General features: G+C 36.3%; 1 protein-coding gene across 2 annotated transcripts; it reads right to left on the bottom strand.

The window, feature by feature from the left end:
* Positions 1-1,171: 1,171 nt before the first annotated feature.
* Positions 1,172-18,420, bottom strand: rnf145a (ring finger protein 145a). Of its 2 annotated transcripts, none has more exons than XM_052573683.1 (11): positions 18,161-18,420; positions 16,582-16,820; positions 12,268-12,376; positions 9,663-9,754; positions 7,603-7,838; positions 7,345-7,520; positions 6,990-7,130; positions 6,043-6,225; positions 5,807-5,954; positions 3,983-4,339; positions 1,172-2,746 (listed from the first exon to the last, which is right to left on the bottom strand). In XM_052573683.1, exons 2-11 carry the CDS (start codon positions 16,763-16,765, stop codon positions 2,420-2,422), a joined length of 1,953 nt encoding a protein of 650 aa, XP_052429643.1. In that variant the 5' UTR covers positions 16,766-16,820; positions 18,161-18,420; the 3' UTR covers positions 1,172-2,419. The 2 variants fall into 2 exon arrangements, with proteins under 2 accessions (XP_052429643.1, XP_052429642.1); XM_052573682.1 differs by having other exon boundaries at positions 16,582-16,825; positions 18,161-18,419.
* Between the last annotated feature and the right edge of the window lie 505 nt (positions 18,421-18,925).

Below are 18,925 nucleotides of genomic sequence, written 5' to 3'. Positions count from 1 at the left end.
CACTCAGGTGTGGGTCTGTTTGATTCATCACAGGTGAGTTTAAGAGTCCTGTAGGTCTTATTATGCTTCAGAAAGGCACTGTGAAAGAAAGCCATGACAAATGTTTCATGGGTTTGGTTTGGATTTATTCTGACATTAAGGCTCACGTTCAGGCACATTTAACTGAATTCAGTTGCAATTCAAACAGAAGTTACAAATAGGAGCACAAATTCAGAACAGTAATAGAATTATTTTCACTAAATGTTCACATCATAATAATGTACAAAATGGAAAAATGTATATTAATAAAAGATAATAACAGATTTGTTAAAGGGGTCATCGGATGCCCATTTTCCTCAAGTAGATATGATTCTTTAGGGTCTTAATGAAAAATCTGTGACAGTTTGGTTAAAATTTCTCAATGGTAGTGTAAAACAACCCTTTTTAGCTTATCGAAAAGAAGCTCTTTTCAGAGCAAGCCATTTTGTAGCATTTTCCTTTAAATGTTACTGAGCTCTGCTGACCCCGCCCCTCTCTTCCTGAGTTGCTCTCAGAGAGAGTTTACTTTAGCTGCATTCATGGTGAAACTTGCTAATTAGCACATTATTAGGTGAATTGCAAAGATTCATGATAAATCAACAACAACCTTATACTCACTTTTTCTGTTGGTTAAACCAGATCACGAATGACTCACACGAACATAAACTAATTTAGATAAATGGGGGGGGGGGTGCATTCCCTTCAAAAACAAGCATAGTCCACTGCATCTTCAGCGGCTCAGATGTCAGGAGTTAATGACAACTGCTTTGTTCATTATTACATCCAACAACAAAACACCTCAATTGATTAGGAGACATTCTTGTCTACATCTGCTCCAAGTGAAACAATGGCGGACTGATGATGACAGCTCACTCAGGGCGGGTCTAAGGTAAGACACCAGTCCAGTCTGTATCGAAGTGCTACTGTCAATCAAACTATTATGGGAGGGGCCTGAGATCGGCTTGATTCGCTCTGTTCCCACGAGCCACGGCTCTCGGCCCCGCCCCACTTGTCACAATGAAATAATAATTAAATTAATACTTATAAATTCATTATTATGATCATAGTCACATATGGCTTTAAGAGCAGTAGGTCTAAGAGCTTTAAGTCTTTTATGACTTAGAAAGGCAGTGGAAGAAAGCCAAGACAAATATTTCATACTTAAGGTTTGGATTTATTCTTACATTCAGGTTCACGTTCAGACTTAAGGCATATTTTACTGAATTCAGCTGCAATTCAAACAAAGTTAGCCTTCACATAACACCGTTCTACATTTTTATAAAATAAAAATAAAAAATAAATAAAGAGGTTAAATTCAGCATGCTACAGAATACACTCCAGTCTCGTTCAGATTTGCTTTTAAATGGAAAATAGCTGTAACAGCTTAAAAAAAGAAAAAAAATGGTGGCTTAGATAAAAGTAACCTTTTTGTAGATTAAAAATCCCACAAAACGCAAACACCATTCATTTAACAAACAATGTTAAATACATTTAACTTAAACACTAAATAAAAAGAAAAACAGGCATTCGCAAAGTGTGCTCATACATTGTGTTGTACAATGTATTTAATACATACAATGTATTCATATTCACAAATGCGCTAAATGCCAAATACTGATGAGAATGATATTGACTCTCTTAAAACGGTCATAGTGTTTATCCACAGCCAAAGGCACTTCCCACTACCGCCACTAGAGGTCGCAAGAGGCGCAGCGTTCATATAAGCCTGAGGCCGCTTCACGACACGCGATGCTGCTTAACACTGTACTTTTGCATATCAAAACTCCTTTACATATATATTTGTACATGGGTATATATTTAATATATAACTTGATTCAATGCATACACACCAAAATATTTGGTATCAGACAAGACAAACTTTGGAGCATTTCTTTATGTCATATTAGTGCAAATGCAGTGGCATATATATGTATATATATTTTCTCTGAATAAAACAAATGGAGAACAGAAAAAAGACAGGCTACTGATATTGGATACTTAGAGCGTGCTAGTGGATATGTGCTAAGTGCCTACAGAGCATCACAGCACTATATTGAAAGGTAACATGATCACATTCAGGTTGGTGTTCGCTGAAGATTGTAGTTTCGTAATAAAGGGTTGAGGATTGGGGAACAGCTGGTGTTTTGGTAGATCCAGATGTGGAAGGGGTAAAATTTTTATTTTCACCTCTGATAAGCTTTCTGACCTCTAAAATCTATGATTTTTCTGGATGAGAGGGGGGCGGTAGAAGGATTTGGACCGTATAGATGTCTCAGGAGCATTCCATGTGTACATACTGTATCAGTCACAGAGTGGGCCGACAGTGTCCCATCAGACCCTCTGCTGTAACACTGTCTTTTGTCCAGCAGTGTGTGGAGTTGGGTTTGGCTCAAGGCAGCTTTTAGGATTGGGAGGAGGAGCAGGCAGGAGTGTCACCGTCGTCTTTTAGCCCAACCATGAGGTCTGATGCTGAAGCGAGAGTGGTGTCATCTTGCTGGGGAACCTGGAGAGCTGAATCTGACTCTGGATGCTGTGAAGGGTCCAGATCACCTGCTAGCTGTATTGGGGGCTCTTGTGGCGGGGCGTCCTGTGTTGAAGAGCCGGGTTGTAATGAGCCTTTCAGCTGGTTGTGGCAAAGAGGGCAGGTCTCCTGCACATACAACCACTTTTTCAAGCAGCCGGCATGGAAGAGGTGACTGCAGGGGGTGATCACAGCTGACGTCATGTCCTAGATTCAAGAACAGAAGAGGAAAGTTATAAAAAAAAAAAGAAAGAATAATTAATAATAATAATACAATTATTATCATCATCAATAATATAACAATTATTTATAATTATAACATTATTATAATTATATATAATAATAAATTATTGTTATCATCATCATCCTCATCATTATTCCAACAATGGCAAATTATTATAAGTATAGTTAATAATAATAATAATCATCATCACCATCATCATCATAACAATAATAATAATACATTATTTTTTTATTAATATGTTTATTATATGTTGAGTAATAATATAATAATTTTCTTTGTATATTAATATTCATTATACTGATATAATAATTTGTCATTGGTATAATAATAATGCAATTCATTAATAATACAATTATTAGTAGTATTCAGTAATATAGTATACATAATAATAATAATAATAATAATTCTTCACATATTATTACATTGTTATGGTTATTATATCATTTTATCACTGAATCATTTATTCAGTTGATTTGTTCGAACAGCTGATTCATTCAGGAATGAAGCAAGTGACTGTGTTTATGAAAGGATAATCATGAATCACTGACACTTTCATGAATAAAACATGGCTGTGTTTGCTTTTAGAGATGCGCAACGGCTCAGCTGTGACTTTGTTTTAAACAATTTTCATTGACAAAATAGAGCAAAATCAGGCAGTAGTGTAATAGTCAGACAATATAATGTTGTCACTTAATATTAACTTAACTAATTGTTTATTGAACGGTTGTATTAAATCATTATCACATTTGCAATCTCCCTTAATAATCTTTAAACGCTGTCAGTTTTCACTTCAAGTGTTTAAGGGAATGTTTTTTTTAAGGTTTCTTCCTAGTGTGTTATGAATGTGGTTGTTAGGTGGTTGCTTACTGACCAAAGTCAAAACAGCACACCCTTAATTAAATCTCTATTATATTCTAGTCTCTGGATAAGGCTCCTTCAAAGTAAGTCTACAATATTGTCCGCCAAAAAAAGAAATCTTAAATCCAATCACTTGGAAAAGTCCTTCCAATATTAGATATGTCCATGTATATAACACAGATGGTGTGGCACAAATTATGTGCATAAGTTTAATAGTTAGAGGATTGTATGAACAATAGTGATGCACCGTAACTGAACCCACCATCTATCTAACACAGAAATACACAAGAAGACACGTGCTACAGAATGTACCTGGGCATCCATCACACACACACACACACCTGGTAGCAGATGGAACAGATGTCATTGTGCTGCTGGAGTTGTTGGTGAGAAGCTGTAGGCAGGCTCTTGATCTTGTTGACAGCATCTCTGCGGAGCAGGAAACTCTGCCAGCCCAGCTGGGCCCTCAGCCACACGTTATAGTAAGAATGGATGAGCACGATGGTGGAGCCCATCACGGTCCACTCCCCAAACACTGTCTCCGACACACCGTACGCCACCACGCACAGCGCAACCAGGAACTCCAGCAGCCTGTAGGTGCCGTTCACCCAGTAGATGACATCATCCATGTTCTCCACCGGAGCCTTGCTGAGCTCCTCCACCATGAAGAGCACATAGATCAGCAGCGTGCCCAGCACCTGAGAGTCAAAAGAGTTTAAAACAGAGGGACAGTTGAATTTCACCTTACACAAATGAGCAATAATCACACTCCTACACACCTGAAATAGGTCTTTCAGTGATTAGTAGATAGTAGGGTGGTGAAATGCTGATTTATATAATGTAAGAATTGGTCAAATTATTAGGAATTATTTAATAATAAATAATCATAAATATATGATTTTTTTTTACATATAGTTTTATTTTTGGCTTTGCATCGCAGGAATAAATTATATATGAAATATATGAAAAAAAAGAAAACAGTCATTTTAAATTATAATAACATCACAATATTTCACACACAAAAAATTTCACAAAAAAATGCTGATTATACATAATGTAGAAATTGGTCCAATAACCACTTACTTTACACTTAATCAAATTATTAAACTGTATTAATTATTATGAATATGAATATATATATATATATATATATATATATATATATATATATATATATATATACATACACATTGTTGCCATTAATAAAAATGTAAACATAGAATATCACCATTATAAATAAATTACTACTACTAAATTAATTATTTAAAGATCAATAAACATTATTATTATATTTAGTACAAAATATTGTTAACATTTTACAATAACTTTACATTTGTTAACATTAGTTTAACTGTATTATAGGTAACATGAACAACAACAACAAAAAAAAATAATACATCTGAAACATTTAAGAATTTTAAATTCAACATTTACTAATACATTATTAAAACCAAAAGATATATCTGTTAATATTAACCAATGGAACTGTGCTGACAGTAACTAAAAATTAAGTTATATTTTATTAACTGTGTGTGTGTGTGTGTGTGTGTGTGTGTGTGTGTGTGTGTGTGTGTGTGTGTTTGTTTAAAGTATGTATGTATACGTTTTAATAATTAAGTTGTAGAACACATATGTGCATTATTTCCTTACAAACAGGATGCAAAGATTCTCTTAAAGCAGAGTTTCATTTCTCCTTTCTTTAAGAATAAACTTTCTTTAAGAATAATCTTTAATTTCCCTGAGATACAGGATATTTTTTGGGAATTACAGTAAAGGCTCACAGAACCAGTTTCAACAAGATGATCAACGAGAAACATAAACATCATCCAAATAACGGGAAAGTTTTTTTTTATAGCTTTACATTAGAAGGCCGTTAGAGAACAGAGAAAATCATATAATACATATATAAGGATCCTCTATTAGATCTGCATTTTGTATGGATAATGCTACCAAAATTCATTAAAATCTCCAAGATGTTTGTCAAGATTGTATTGCAACAACATATTCTATATCAGGAATAAAATCTCAACACAATGATAATATTCCTACAGTGCCATCCAGAGAGTTACAGTTTCTCAAATTAATTTCTGTTCAGTTTCTACTCCTTTACACTGTTTCTCACACTCAGAGCTGATGGCGTGTTTGTGTTTGTGTGGGAGCTCTACCTGTAATGAGGTCAAGATGCTGGAGGAGATGATGATCAGCAGCCAGAAGTCCATGTGGAAGAACTGACATATCATGTAGGACATGTAGGCTGGGAACACCAGCAGAAACGAGCACAAGCTAACCGCTCTAAAGTGTTTCCATAAACTCCTGTTGGCAATAATGATTATAAAATTAAATTACAATGTTGACTTGTATAATACAGAAATATTTGACTTCAGCAATCATCCTTATGTACTTGTCTCTGGAGGCTCCCAGCGCCAGCACTATGGGATCAGCTATCTCCAGCATAGACTGCAGGATGGAGGCCACCACAATGAAGAGGATGATGCTGAGGAGGAAGGCTCTGTGGATGACCTGGAGCTCGATCAGTCCAGTCTGAACAGCGAGGATCAGAAGAGTGATTCCCTCCGTCATTCCCCTGAGAGAGAGATGAGGGATTGATGGACTTGTGTGATTTCCATAGTCAATTGTGTAAAAAAAAAAAAAAAAAAGTGCCATAATGATTCAAATATAGACTTCATGCCAAACTGTTTAACAGGGTTATAATGGTATACTGTAGTTACTTAAGGAAGGATTAAATGGAAGACAGATTGGCAGCTCAAATAGAGGTACAAAGCATGAAGAAGAGCCCCTTTGCCGAGATAAGACAGGTTCAATGCATTGAACTGATCAAAAGACATTTTGACACTAAACACATTTATAATATGCTGAAAGATTAGTATTTTAAATAAACACTGTTCTTTTGAACTGTCTATTAAGCAAAGTATCCTGAAAAAGAAAAAAATAAGAGGCACAATTGTTTTCAGCATTGATAATAATAAGATATGTTTCTTTAGTAGTAAATCAGCATATTAGAATGATTTCTGAAGGATCATAGGACACTGCTATAAAATAAATGTGGAAAATATATTAAAATAGAAATTAGAAAACTAATTTAATTTAAATTGTAATAACATTTCACAATATTTCTGCTATTTTTTAATCAAATAAATGCATTTAAGTCTTTCTTCAGAAACATTAAAAATAACCTCAAATATAATTAATATTAATAAAAGTAAATAAAACATTAAATAATAAAAAAATGATGTTTTATTAATTAATAATAAATAAATAAGACGACATTCCTACGTGTTTCATAAGAAAAAAAACTTTTTGAGTGACAGGAGGGTGGGTATATGATACCTGTGCATGGTGTTGTCATTCATGAAAGCCCTATAGCCCTGCAGGTAGAACTTGCAAAGAGTGAGCACTCCCAAAGCAACGAATGAAACGGTGAAGACCAGGCCCAGCAGGGAGTACGGAGTACAACAGCACTCTGCAATACTGGAGACCATTTACATTTAGAAATGAAGTGCTGTGCACCTTCATGTGACCAAAATCAATCAAACATTTAGCATTTACAAACAGTTCATCGAATATTTTACTGGAAAATAAATCAAGATCAGTGACACCTATGTTATTCTATTTCTCTATGACGATCTTTAGTTTAATGTTCAGGATTGACAAGCAGAGCAGAGCAGCCTGAGCTTCAACTCACCTGGTGAGAAAAAGGAAGAGCAGCCTCTCTCTAGATGTGGGCTGGTCCCGTGTGCTGAAGTATGTGTAGATTTGCAGAGCAAACAGAACCAGCCAGAAACACATGAACAACACGGGCAGAACCAACTGATTCCACAGAGACATACCGAGAGCCAGCAAGCCATAAACCTCCACCACCTACCAGAATAATATGGAGAAGAGCTTAATTCTTGTTTCTTTGATTTAACACTGTTCTAAAACTCATTCTTTAGCCTCTAACCTGTGCAAGTTCCCGGTACGCTGTCTTGGCCAAATTAAATGGCACCAGCAGGTTGGAGGCCAAAAAGTAGATGACTTCCAGGCCTGTGAAAATCATGGCAAAACGATTGACGAAAACGATGGTCTCCAAAGGGACCAGGCACAGCCTGGCCACCAGAGGGAGCAAGTGCGCTGAGAACAGCCAAATGCGCTTGGTCTGCATCACACAGGAGCACAAGGTACAGACCACCAGCTGGCCTATTCACACATAAACACAGAGAAATAAAACATCTTATTCAAAAAAGAATTAAAGATATAGAAATGTTAGCAATAATAAGATGACTATTAGAGTACAGCAAAGCATCAGACCTAAATCTGTGCCGTTTGTTCCCTACTGTACTCACTGACATTAATGAATGCATCTGTTCTGGCTGGAGTTAATTAGGCCCTACAGATTTTAGAGTAATGGCTGAAGGACCCAGCAGCACTCAAGAACTCAATGAGCACAACAGTGAAACAGCAAACAGTAGATGCTAGGGATGTATTTTACCACAAAATGAAAAAAGACAGAAATTAGATGCATACATATCATGAAGCCTATTATGGACCAGCATATTCTTTCAAATGGGGGGGGGATCTCATAAATGTGATGCAGTAAGAAAAGAATTCTGTCTGTACACAATGTCTTTCTAAAAAATAAATAAATAAACATAAACTTACAAAATTACAAAAATGTCCATTCAGTATAGCATGTACTGTATTAATGTATACATAGGATTATACTTTAAAGTAAATGTACTTTACGATTTAAATAGTTATTTTTATTTACATGAAAGAAGGTCTTAGTTTAGACCAATGTTTTATTTTTACTTTTTCACAAATTATATATATGGTTTGGTTCAAACCTTATATTTTGATTTAAAGACTATAAATAAAGACCTACAGATGTTTACTGTAAATTATTTTTTAAGTACGCATAATCTTTGCTATGTACTAACAAAAATAAAAAATTAATACATTTATAAATAAAACCCACCGAAAATTCTGCAGTTTCAGTAAAGCCAGCCAGTTTGTTAATGCATTAACTAAAGTTAATTAATGGGACTTTATTGTAAAGTGTTACTTATGCAAATTGTGTCATTTATTATTATTATTATTATTATTATTATTATTATTATTATTATTATTATTATTATAAGGTGAAAAATGACAGGGATATATTTGGGTAGTGAGATTTATCTCCCTAAATGTCAAGAGTAACATAGAAAGAGAAAGGGTGGAAAAAATATAGTTGATGAGAAAGCAAGAAAGTCAGGGGAAGGGACGGAAAGTGAGATAGAGTTAGGGAAAGTATGACATATTACAAATAAGGGGAAGGGGATACAGTATTTGTGAGTGAGAAAAAAAATTAATATAGGAAGTGAGCAGGAGTGGTTTTGACATTAAGTAAGGATGGTTCTTATAGAAAAAGTGATGAGAGGGGAAATATGACAGCTGCATCTATGGCTTTAGTGTGGTTTAGGGCAGGCAGCATATAAGACGGGAACAAGAGTGGGAAATGCCTTGATCTCTGACATCACATCTCAAGACATGCAAAACTACCCAACTCTCCCTAGAATGACACTACATGAGCACACGTTCCGACTGAATAAGAGCTGTAATGAGTCAGTATTGGACTCGCACACAACAGGAACATGACTTGGAACATTCATTTGAGAGTCAACATGAAATCAGAACTGGCCCGCTTTAACTTATTAATACAACTTCATAGATAGTGCTTGACTGTATATTATTTTAAATACATTTTTATTAATTATATATATTTAAACAAATTATATTGTTTTATTAATAATTAATAATTGATTAATTAATTGATTAATATTAAAAACAAATATTTGTAATTATATATTCAATAATTCATCAGTACACATTATTCTAATGAAAAAAGTTTTTATAAGCTTTTATTAGAATGTAATAACTTCTTACTCTAAAACTAGCTTTTCAACTGACATCACAAGTGTCCCTTTCTTTCAGGCCTGCAACAACCACTGAGATGCTTTAGAGAGTTTGTAAGGCACTTACAGATGAGCGCAGTAGTGAAGCGGTTGATGGACAGAGGCTCCAGGTACAGCGGGCCCTCATAGCCTGACTCCAGTTCACTGCGCACATAGTCCCTGAAACAGAGAACAGAGACCTTATTCTAACCTCTCACAGCGCGACATTCCCCGAGTCATCACAGCCTGTGGAGGATCTATACTTACAGCCCGAGTCAGACAGAGCAGAGCGGTGGAACCATCGCTCCATCTGTTTTTATCAGACTAGAGTTCCTGAGAGAACAATCCCTTATATAACACTCAGCTGAGTCCCACTGAGCAAACAAAATAACCACTACTGACATTCAGAAGTTTAAAATACTCATTTACCCTTAGCTAAGTTTTTTTTTTTAATAAGGGGTCTGCAAGCCCTAGAGGCTCTGCAGGGGCTCCAGCAATTATTTTTGATCTAAAACTAATTTTTTTTTGTGTGGTAGGAAAAAAAATGTCCTGTATAACTTTGTTCATGGAACACAAAGGAAGAATTTCTGAATAATGTGCTGGTCACTCTTTTTTTAACCAATTATAATGCATGAAACTAAAGCTTAAAAATTATGCAAAATTATAATTAAAGCATCATAAAAGTGGACAGTAAATGCTGTGCACTTTTAAAGCCCTCCAATATCTTTTGGTAAAATTTTGATTATTGAAATGGCTTCACAACATCATAACAATTTTTTTTTCTACATGACTCGGACAAGTTGGGAGAGTAACTTTAGAGGACCGAATGGATGTCATATATGGCACACATATACCTGAATAAACATTTACAAAGCTTGCTTAAATTCTTATCTGAGCTTGGCTCTGCTCAGTTTGAGCAGGCAAAGAGGGAATAAAGGGAGGCAGGTGAGTTACGAGCTGGCAGTAATGGCTTTGCCACACTTGGTTGATCTTAATTTGAGCAGCCACTGCTTTTTCTACCAACACATATAATGCTGAGAAATGTGCTAGAAAGCTCTCTCTTAATCTGACACTAAACAGCCAGCTGTCAAACACAAAACACAACACTGTAATTGAGGACCAATGAGCATGGCAGAGGAGCCTCCAGTAAAGTAACATGTCTGTTGTAATGCCTGCTCAGATATTAACGTTCTCTCTACCTTCCAAGCATTAAAAACATTTATTTTTGTGTAGCATTAATATAAATGTTAACAGAAGTAAAAAAAAAAAATCTTCCTTTTGGCTAGGTTCTTTGTTAATCACATTATTAATTAGGTTATTAATTCATTATTATTGTTCAAATAGTACTAAAGGTATTAAAATACAAAATAAATAAACATTTATGTTCCATGTAGAAACAACTGCATAGAGGTTAGAAAGACATGAAGGCAAGTAAATAATAACATAATATAATATACACTACCGTACAAAACTTTGGGATCCATACGCTTTTAAGAAATTATTATTTAGCAAGGATCAAAGGTGACAGTAAACTTTTTTTTCTATTTCAATAAATGTTCCTTAATATGATATGATATATGATAATATAATACAATACAAAACCATTTTGGAGTGACCTATCACCTTAAAGGGATAGTTCACCCAAAAATGAAAATTTCCCCATGATTTACTCACTCTTAAGTCATCCTAGCTCTATATTACTTTCTTATTTCAGATAAATACAATCAAGTTACTGTATATGAAAAAATGTCCTGGCTCTTCCAAGCTTTATAATGTCAATGAATGGGGGTTGAGATTTTGAAGCCCAAAAAAGTGCATCTGTCCATCATAAAAAGTGCTCCACATAGCCCTGATGGTTAATAAAGGCCTTTTGAAGCAAATGTACTGTATGCATTTGTGTAAGAAAAATGTCCATATTTAAAACTTTATAAACCATAATCTCTGGCTTCTGCTAACCATCATATGTGGATTCACGAGAGAGTGGTGTTCCAGTTTAAAATAAATAAAATAATAAATATAAGAAAAAAACAAAACATTTTACTTAAATATAAAAAGCTAATATTTACTCCTTTTTATACATATGAACTTTCATAATTTTCAAACTTGCTGGCTAGTAAGTAAATGTGCTGCCAGATTCAGCACTGCTGAGTGAAGAGTGAAACGTGTCAGTGAATGAAATGACACAGTTTTGTTTTGTGCTTTGATAACAGCAGCGAATAGCCTAGATTTATGCTTTCAGTTCGAACGGAATGTCAACTATGTCGGTATGCAAATGAGTAGTCTGAACTTATTTACACAGGGCTTTTTTTGCTCACACATGCACACCTGCGTACTTATGTGAACTCCTAATAATAAAGATTGGAAGAGCCAGGACATTTTTAAAATTACTCTGATTGTCTGAACGAAGAATGTCATATACACCTAGGATGACTTGAGGGTCTGTAAATTGTGGGGTTACTTCAATTTTTGGGGAGAACTATCCCTTTAAGGACAAAGTAACAAACAAAGATAAGTGTAAACAAATATAATCAACCATACTGTAAAAATTTACCTGATTTAAAATGCATGATGGATTCTCTCCTGATGAATGGCAAACAGTGTTTTTTAGGGAATTTTAGTGGCTATCAGGGTTATTATGGTGGGAGCAGCTTTTCTGTCAATCTCTTTCTATTTCTGAAGTCCTAAACTCTCACCTTGAGATCTGGTGACCAGCGAACAGCAGCAGAGCAGTGAGCACATACAGGTAGAGCTGCACCAGGTGCTGTCGGGGCAGGGTGAGCAGAACCAGACTCAGGATGTAGCCTGAAAGAGAGAGGGATAAAGAATGAGACCGCTGTTAGACTGCTATGTGAGGATGCTGTCAAGCACACAGAAGGGCCTCTGAGGACACATCTCTCTCAATATCTCTCAGACCAGCAGAGAGAGTCCATTCACTCAAGACTGTCACACAGCCAGAGCTCACCGACTGAATTATCCGGATATCCCGTTCATTGATACTCACACCTGCAAAAAGAGTCTTTGGCTATGCTCAGAAAGGAATACTAGCATACTGTTCAGTGGGCAGAATATACCATATAGAGTACTACCTACTATTTTTTTAATAGCATATGAGACAAACAACATGCAAAATGCTAATATAAAAAAGTAGCTATATTGTAATATTGTTCATAACTTATTTGGCAGTCTGATGTGCATAATTAGTAAGATCATGTAAAAAAAAATCATGAATGTATAAGCTATAAATAATGTTTAGACCAGCACCATTTAAATGTATGATTTAGCTTTTATACAACAGTAACTTACATTGTAAACCTTAATTTTACAACTACAAAATCTATTGCAGTTGTGTATGAATCAGTGTTTCTGAACAAATCGAGGGAATAATTAGATGACTCATTAATACACACAGCTACATACTATTATTTTTTTTTATATTTATATTTATGCATTTAGCAGACGCTTAAGCGACTTACATTGCATTCAAGCTAAAAAATTTCTCCCATCATGTTTTCCCTGGGATTCGAACCCCCAACCTTGCGCTTTGTAACGCAATGCTCTACCACTTGAGCTACAGGAAAAATACTTAATCAGTATTTTTTAACTAAGTAGGTGAGTCAATCATTCATTCACTCAAAGGGCAATCACTTGTCACCACCTGCTAGAATTATAGAAAGATGTAACCTGCAAAAATCGTCACTTAATATTCTCAACATAATGTACTAATACACAAACTGACTGGAAAATACTGACAGTCACTTCTGGAAAGCGCAAACAGAAACTATCGGAGTGATAGTGACAAGTCCCAGTGCTGCTGAACTGGCACTCTTGAAGCACTGACTGGCCAATCAAATTCGAGGACTGGAACTAACTGCTATTTAATGCACTGTACATTTATGTAACTAGTAGATCATCAAGTTATTTTAGGCATACAGAAAATGTGCAGCATAAACAGTACAAGTTGGATGCTGTTTTGAGCCTACTGTATGTTATGGCCATCACTGAGAAAACGGAAATAGTAGACAACACAATTTCAACATGAGAAGTAGGTTATTGGAATGCTTGCATTATACATTTACCTAAAAAAACAAAGCATTATTTCCTGAAATGTAAATAGATTCAGTATTATATGTTATAACGAACAAGGGTATTGTAGTACATGATTCAGCCTCCAGTCTTACATTCACTGGCTCACGCTGACGTGTTTGTGTGTTCATACGAGTGTGTGTAGACAGGATGAGGTGGGAGATTAAGGCTTTTGCCATGCACAGATTAAGCTTTAATTACTCCACTGCCAAACCCTCTTGATCCCTCCTGTTGCGTAACTGTTTATCTGATGTTCAACACTCACCCTCTCCACTTCACTTCTGCCATTCACAAATATAAAAACATGCACCATACTCCACTGTCTAGAACACAGGAGAAACGCAACACAGTGGAAATATTCTACTTGGATTGAAGACACAAAGTTTATATCAGTATTGATTAATGTGAAGTATGCTGGCACACTAGCTTGAACCAATGCAATTACCTGGGAATAAAGTTAGCGCTGAAATATGAGGAAGCTCTCGCCAGGTCAAAGAGCAGAGGACTTGGCCAGGTTTGTGGCTGGATAAAATGTTGAAAGACAGCTCATATTATCCATAGGCAGTAAAGACGGAAAGTGCCCGTGATCTTGCTGACAGTAGATGTTCTCCATGTCTCAATTTAACCTCTCTGCTTTTGTGTCTTCAGCCAAACCAAACTCTCTGTACTTTATCTTCTCCTATATATATGTATTGTTAAAAAGAGTTGGATGGACAATGCTCTGTTTCCAAAATATAATCATAGGGCTAAAGTCCAGGATATATAGATTATAACAAAAAGTGGAGTTGTTCTGCAGAAATGTCAGCTTCATAGTGTTAAGTAAGGACATCTCTATTAGTTCTAATAGCACTGCAGTGTCATATTTTGAAACTGAAGTGTTGAACAGACAGAACAGGCCTATTTTTTTCCACTTCATTCTAGTGCAAAATCCACAGGAGGTTCTCAGGGCCAGGTGGTTTTTCTTAACTCTAACACAAACCCAGCAAGCCTGAGATTAAAGAAATGCACCAAAGTTTCTCCTGACAGCAGCGCTTTTCATCTGTGGGAGCTACTGTACTTGGACTAAGTCCCCCATTCAGCAGGGGGTCCTGAGGGTACTGTAGCACCACCAACACTGAACAAGTTACACCTGCAAAACAAAGCTGCAGCCAAGAACAGGAGCTGCTGAAATTCTATTAAACAGAACACCAGTAATGTTCCTGCTAGCAGTAGCTCTGAAATGTCAGAGCAATAGCTAATAAAGCGCACTGCAGAGATGGAAGAATGGAACTGTTTTCTGCTGCTTTGTTTTATGTAATAACCGAGAAAAACAAATCATGCCTGTTTGTTGTAAATTATTCATTTATTGTTGTGAATACACTTAATCTACTACATGTTGGTATTTTAGACAGTTAGTGTGGAAAGAGAATATTATGTTTAATAAAAAGGTGAATGTCATAAAAAGAAAAAATCATTTAAATAGTTTAAAACGCATGTGCAGCATTTTCAAAAAAAGTAGTCTTTGATTTATTTTGGTTTCATATGTATTTATTATGGTTTTAATAAACAAATATAATGAATGAATGAATAAATAATAAACAAATTACAATATTGCAGAGTTTTTTTGTTCAGTATGTTTCTGAATGTTGTTTTCATGTGCATGATTAAATGGACTAAAGATCTGTCAGTATGCAAAAATAGCAGTTTTAAGGAAATATTAATAAACAAGTCAAAAATATAACATAAATAAAGTTGAAAATGTTAATCCATTTGTTACGGCCTAAGCAAGTCAAGTCACTGTATGTATAAATTGCATTTTGAATAAATGATTAGATGAGCATAGTTGCATTGGCAAAAATTACAATGTGTATCCATCCAAAACAATAACTTTTTATTCTGTAAGCTAGATGTACAGTGTGCCGTATTGTTTTGCAATTTGCTGGGTGTTAGTCTGTGTTCTAGAGTCATTACCAGAAGCTGCCATTATTGTACAAACACATCCGCATGTAACCTCAAAAGCCGCCTCTCCAGGGTAAATAACAGCCACATGGGCATAGCACATGACCACACACACACACACACACACACACACACACACACACACACACACACACATACAGACAAATCACTGTCATTAGGGTTTGTTCCTTTGGGTATTACACAAACATCTGCTCCAAAAGCCAGTTTTCCTGGAGTCTGTGGCTTTAATTAAAGTTTATAAACCATAAAAAGATGGGGTTATGTGGATGAAGTTGTACTAAAGTTACTTACAAACAAAACAAACTGGAACCTAAAAACATGCTCTACAAGTCGGAAACCCTTTCAGATAGAAAAACAAATGTGAACAACTGAGAAGGGGAGAAAATAAAGTAATTAGCAACAAAGAGTTTCACAAACATCAACACAGCACGATCCTTGTGAATAACTCATGAGATGCGTGTGTTTGGATGTGTGCAGCAGATGAATGGGGGCTGATGCTACGCTCCACTGAGTCTTTTTAAAACTCAGGACAGGGGGCTGAGAGAGTCCTGTGGCCTGAATCAGTCGCCTCTGACTCCAGACCATTGTCAGCAGGACCACAGGGTAAATAAACAGCGAGAAATAGGTTTGAATGGGTTATTTTCATTTGATTATTCTTTTGCATTTGAGGTTTTTGCCAGCTCATTTAAGTTTTTTCCATTTTCCACTCAATCATCTTCAACATTCAATTATTCGTAAGCACAAAAACATATTAATAAGATGCAAAAAAGCCACAAATTCACCAACATGTAAAATAGATACACATTTCCAAAACAGTGTTTTAAGTAGCAAGAAGGAAACAGGGAAACAAATAAACTGATCTACAGATGAGTACCATGGTGCAGAGATGGCAATACCATGCTACCTTGATGGGCATTTCATGGTGTACCCCAGAATTCATCACATAAAATAGGTTTGTTACTCACCCACATAGTGAAGGTAGAGGGCCAGGTACTTGTACTGGAAGAGGGGGTTGTTGTTGAGGCTGCTTCTCTGGATCTTTTGGAAGAAGGAGCTGACATCCCAGCGGTACAGCACCTCTAGTAACATGATACTGGGGACCCGCAGGCCCACATTCAGCACCGCCTCCACCCGCTCCTTCACAGCCATCACTCCTGACTACCGCCAACCACACACAATTCACTGGCACTATCACACACCAGCACTGCACTGATACGAGATAGAGAGCAACAAACAGAGATAGAGAGAGAGGTTCATGACTGTCAGACAGTAAAAAAGCTTTTGTCTGAGACATGCCCCGATGCATAAGAAAAGCTCTGAAAACAAGACCAGAATACTGATTAAGAGAATTATTTCTCAACTGAATACATGAGCGAATACAAAAAGTTTATATGCAAGTTATAATTAGACAGAGTACATTTAAAATGTGGCAGCATTGTACTGAAGTGGACAGAGTTAAACACAGGTTATTACATAACCTGTTTGTTTCCTTAGGGCTGCATGTTTTAAACTTACACAAAACACAGTGTAGACGTTGCATCTGATAAACAGCATAATAGACTATAATTTAGCAAATAATGTAGATAACTTGATTGTCAAAGTTTCCAAAGAACTGCAGAGCAGCAGTTACATGATCTATTTTGCACTCAGTGTGCTACCTGTACAAACTTTTGAAGGAGGCGTACATTTTTGTAAATGTGTTCTTTTTGTGACATACTTGTAAAATACCTACTTAAATATATAATAAAGGTATATATACAGACAGAAGGCTATATGTTTGTATTTTTAGCAGGAAAATGTTTCGCCAGCCTACTGTTGCTATGGTTACCTCGTAATGCTTGAGCATTTCTGCCACTTATCTAACTTTTGTGATTAATGAAACCTTCCAAATCCCTTAAAACGTATACTTGTCTGTAAAAATAGATACTTTTATCATCACAACTTGTTGTTCTGACTTCCTTTGGGAGATTTAAACTTTACTAAAAAAGTATCCCGGCCAATCGACCCCACTCTGATTCAGTGTTTTCTAATGTTAGAGCCAGCGGGAGCTGTCGAAATGAACTATAGTAACCCCGACCACATTGAAAATGCAGTGTGTGACTGGTTGATCTCACAATGAGCCTGTTGCAGTACTAAATAAGCGCGTCGACAAAAAGAACTTCGTTTTCCGTGCTATTGAGGCAAATAAAACCAAACGAGAGGATATTGATGTAGCCAATGTTGTCTGTAATGTTACACTGACGCGACGCTGCGTTAACACGTACGTTGTGATTACCGGTGTTAAACGTCTGTAATAAAAGGAAACCTGCACGGAAATATTCAGATATCTCTGGTCTCTAATTGCACGTTATATAACGTTAACAGCGTTACTTGGATGCAGCTATAGCTATGTAGTACGCGGCTAACGTTATAAATGTGCCTCCTCTCTCTAGAGATGCTGCTATGAACTGCAGTGACCTCGGATAACAAACACTGACACACTCATGTCCGGATCCCCAGCTCAATGAACCGCAATTTAACAGACAACATAAACATTCAACTTACACAATTAGGACTCTCGCAAGTGCTCACGACTACGATGTCAGACCTTTATTCTTCTGTCGGATGTCAACCATGTTGACGGAGGAATGAACGTAGTGGTTGGCGGTCTCAGGGAAATGGCATTCCTACCAACGCGGCGCGGCACCTGGACTGGTATCACATCATCCCGCAGCCATTACAGATCGCCACAGTGATCGGTACTGAGCATGTGCGCCGCGGAGAGCGGATTAGCGAGCGCGTGGCATCGCGAGGGCACAGCCACACACTGGACACTGAGAGAAAGAGAGGGAAGAGAGAGAGGTTGTGGACAGGTGGAATGATAAGGAGTCACACATTCACACGGGCTGAGAATAATACAAAAATGATAATCGACTTTAATTAGGCTATATGTGACACTGCCTTTTCACATTAATATATCTCTGCCCCGTCGCCTTTTTGGCGTTGAGAAAAGTCAGCCTGAGAGCCTATTATTTCTTTCAATAATAAAACACATATAACACACACACACACAATAGTCGAAGTAGGCCTGTATATGTATTAGTGTGTTTGACCCTGGACCACAAAACCACCCATATAAGGGTCAGTTTTTTTTAAAATTGAGATTTCTACAGCATGTATGGTTTGTTAGTATAGGACAAAATTTGCCAACTATTTGAAAATCTGGAATTCGAGGGTGCGAAAAATAATTCGAAATATTTGAACAATAATTTTGACCCATACAATGTATATTTGGCTAATCTTACAAATTTACCCATTCTACTTATGACT

The sequence above is a fragment of the Carassius gibelio genome, chromosome B14 (assembly GCF_023724105.1).
Source record: "Carassius gibelio isolate Cgi1373 ecotype wild population from Czech Republic chromosome B14, carGib1.2-hapl.c, whole genome shotgun sequence".
Classification (NCBI taxonomy): Eukaryota; Metazoa; Chordata; class Actinopteri; order Cypriniformes; family Cyprinidae; genus Carassius; species Carassius gibelio.
Note: the sequence above shows the minus strand (reverse complement) of the source record. Positions and strands in the feature narration are given on the sequence as shown.

What these genes read in the sequence shown, in the direction of transcription:
- rnf145a (XM_052573683.1), bottom strand. Translation starts at nt 16,765, where the DNA reads ATGGCTGTGAAGGAGCGGGTGGAGGCGGTGCTGAATGTGGGCCTGCGG. An exon ending in CCTCTACCTTCACTATGTGG is followed by an intron (nt 12,377 to 16,581) that starts GTGAGTAACAAA and finishes TCTCTCTTTCAG; the next exon opens with GCTACATCCTGAGTCTGGTT. An exon ending in GCTGGTCACCAGATCTCAAG is followed by an intron (nt 9,755 to 12,267) that starts GTGAGAGTTTAG and finishes TCTCTGTTTCAG; the next exon opens with GGACTATGTGCGCAGTGAAC.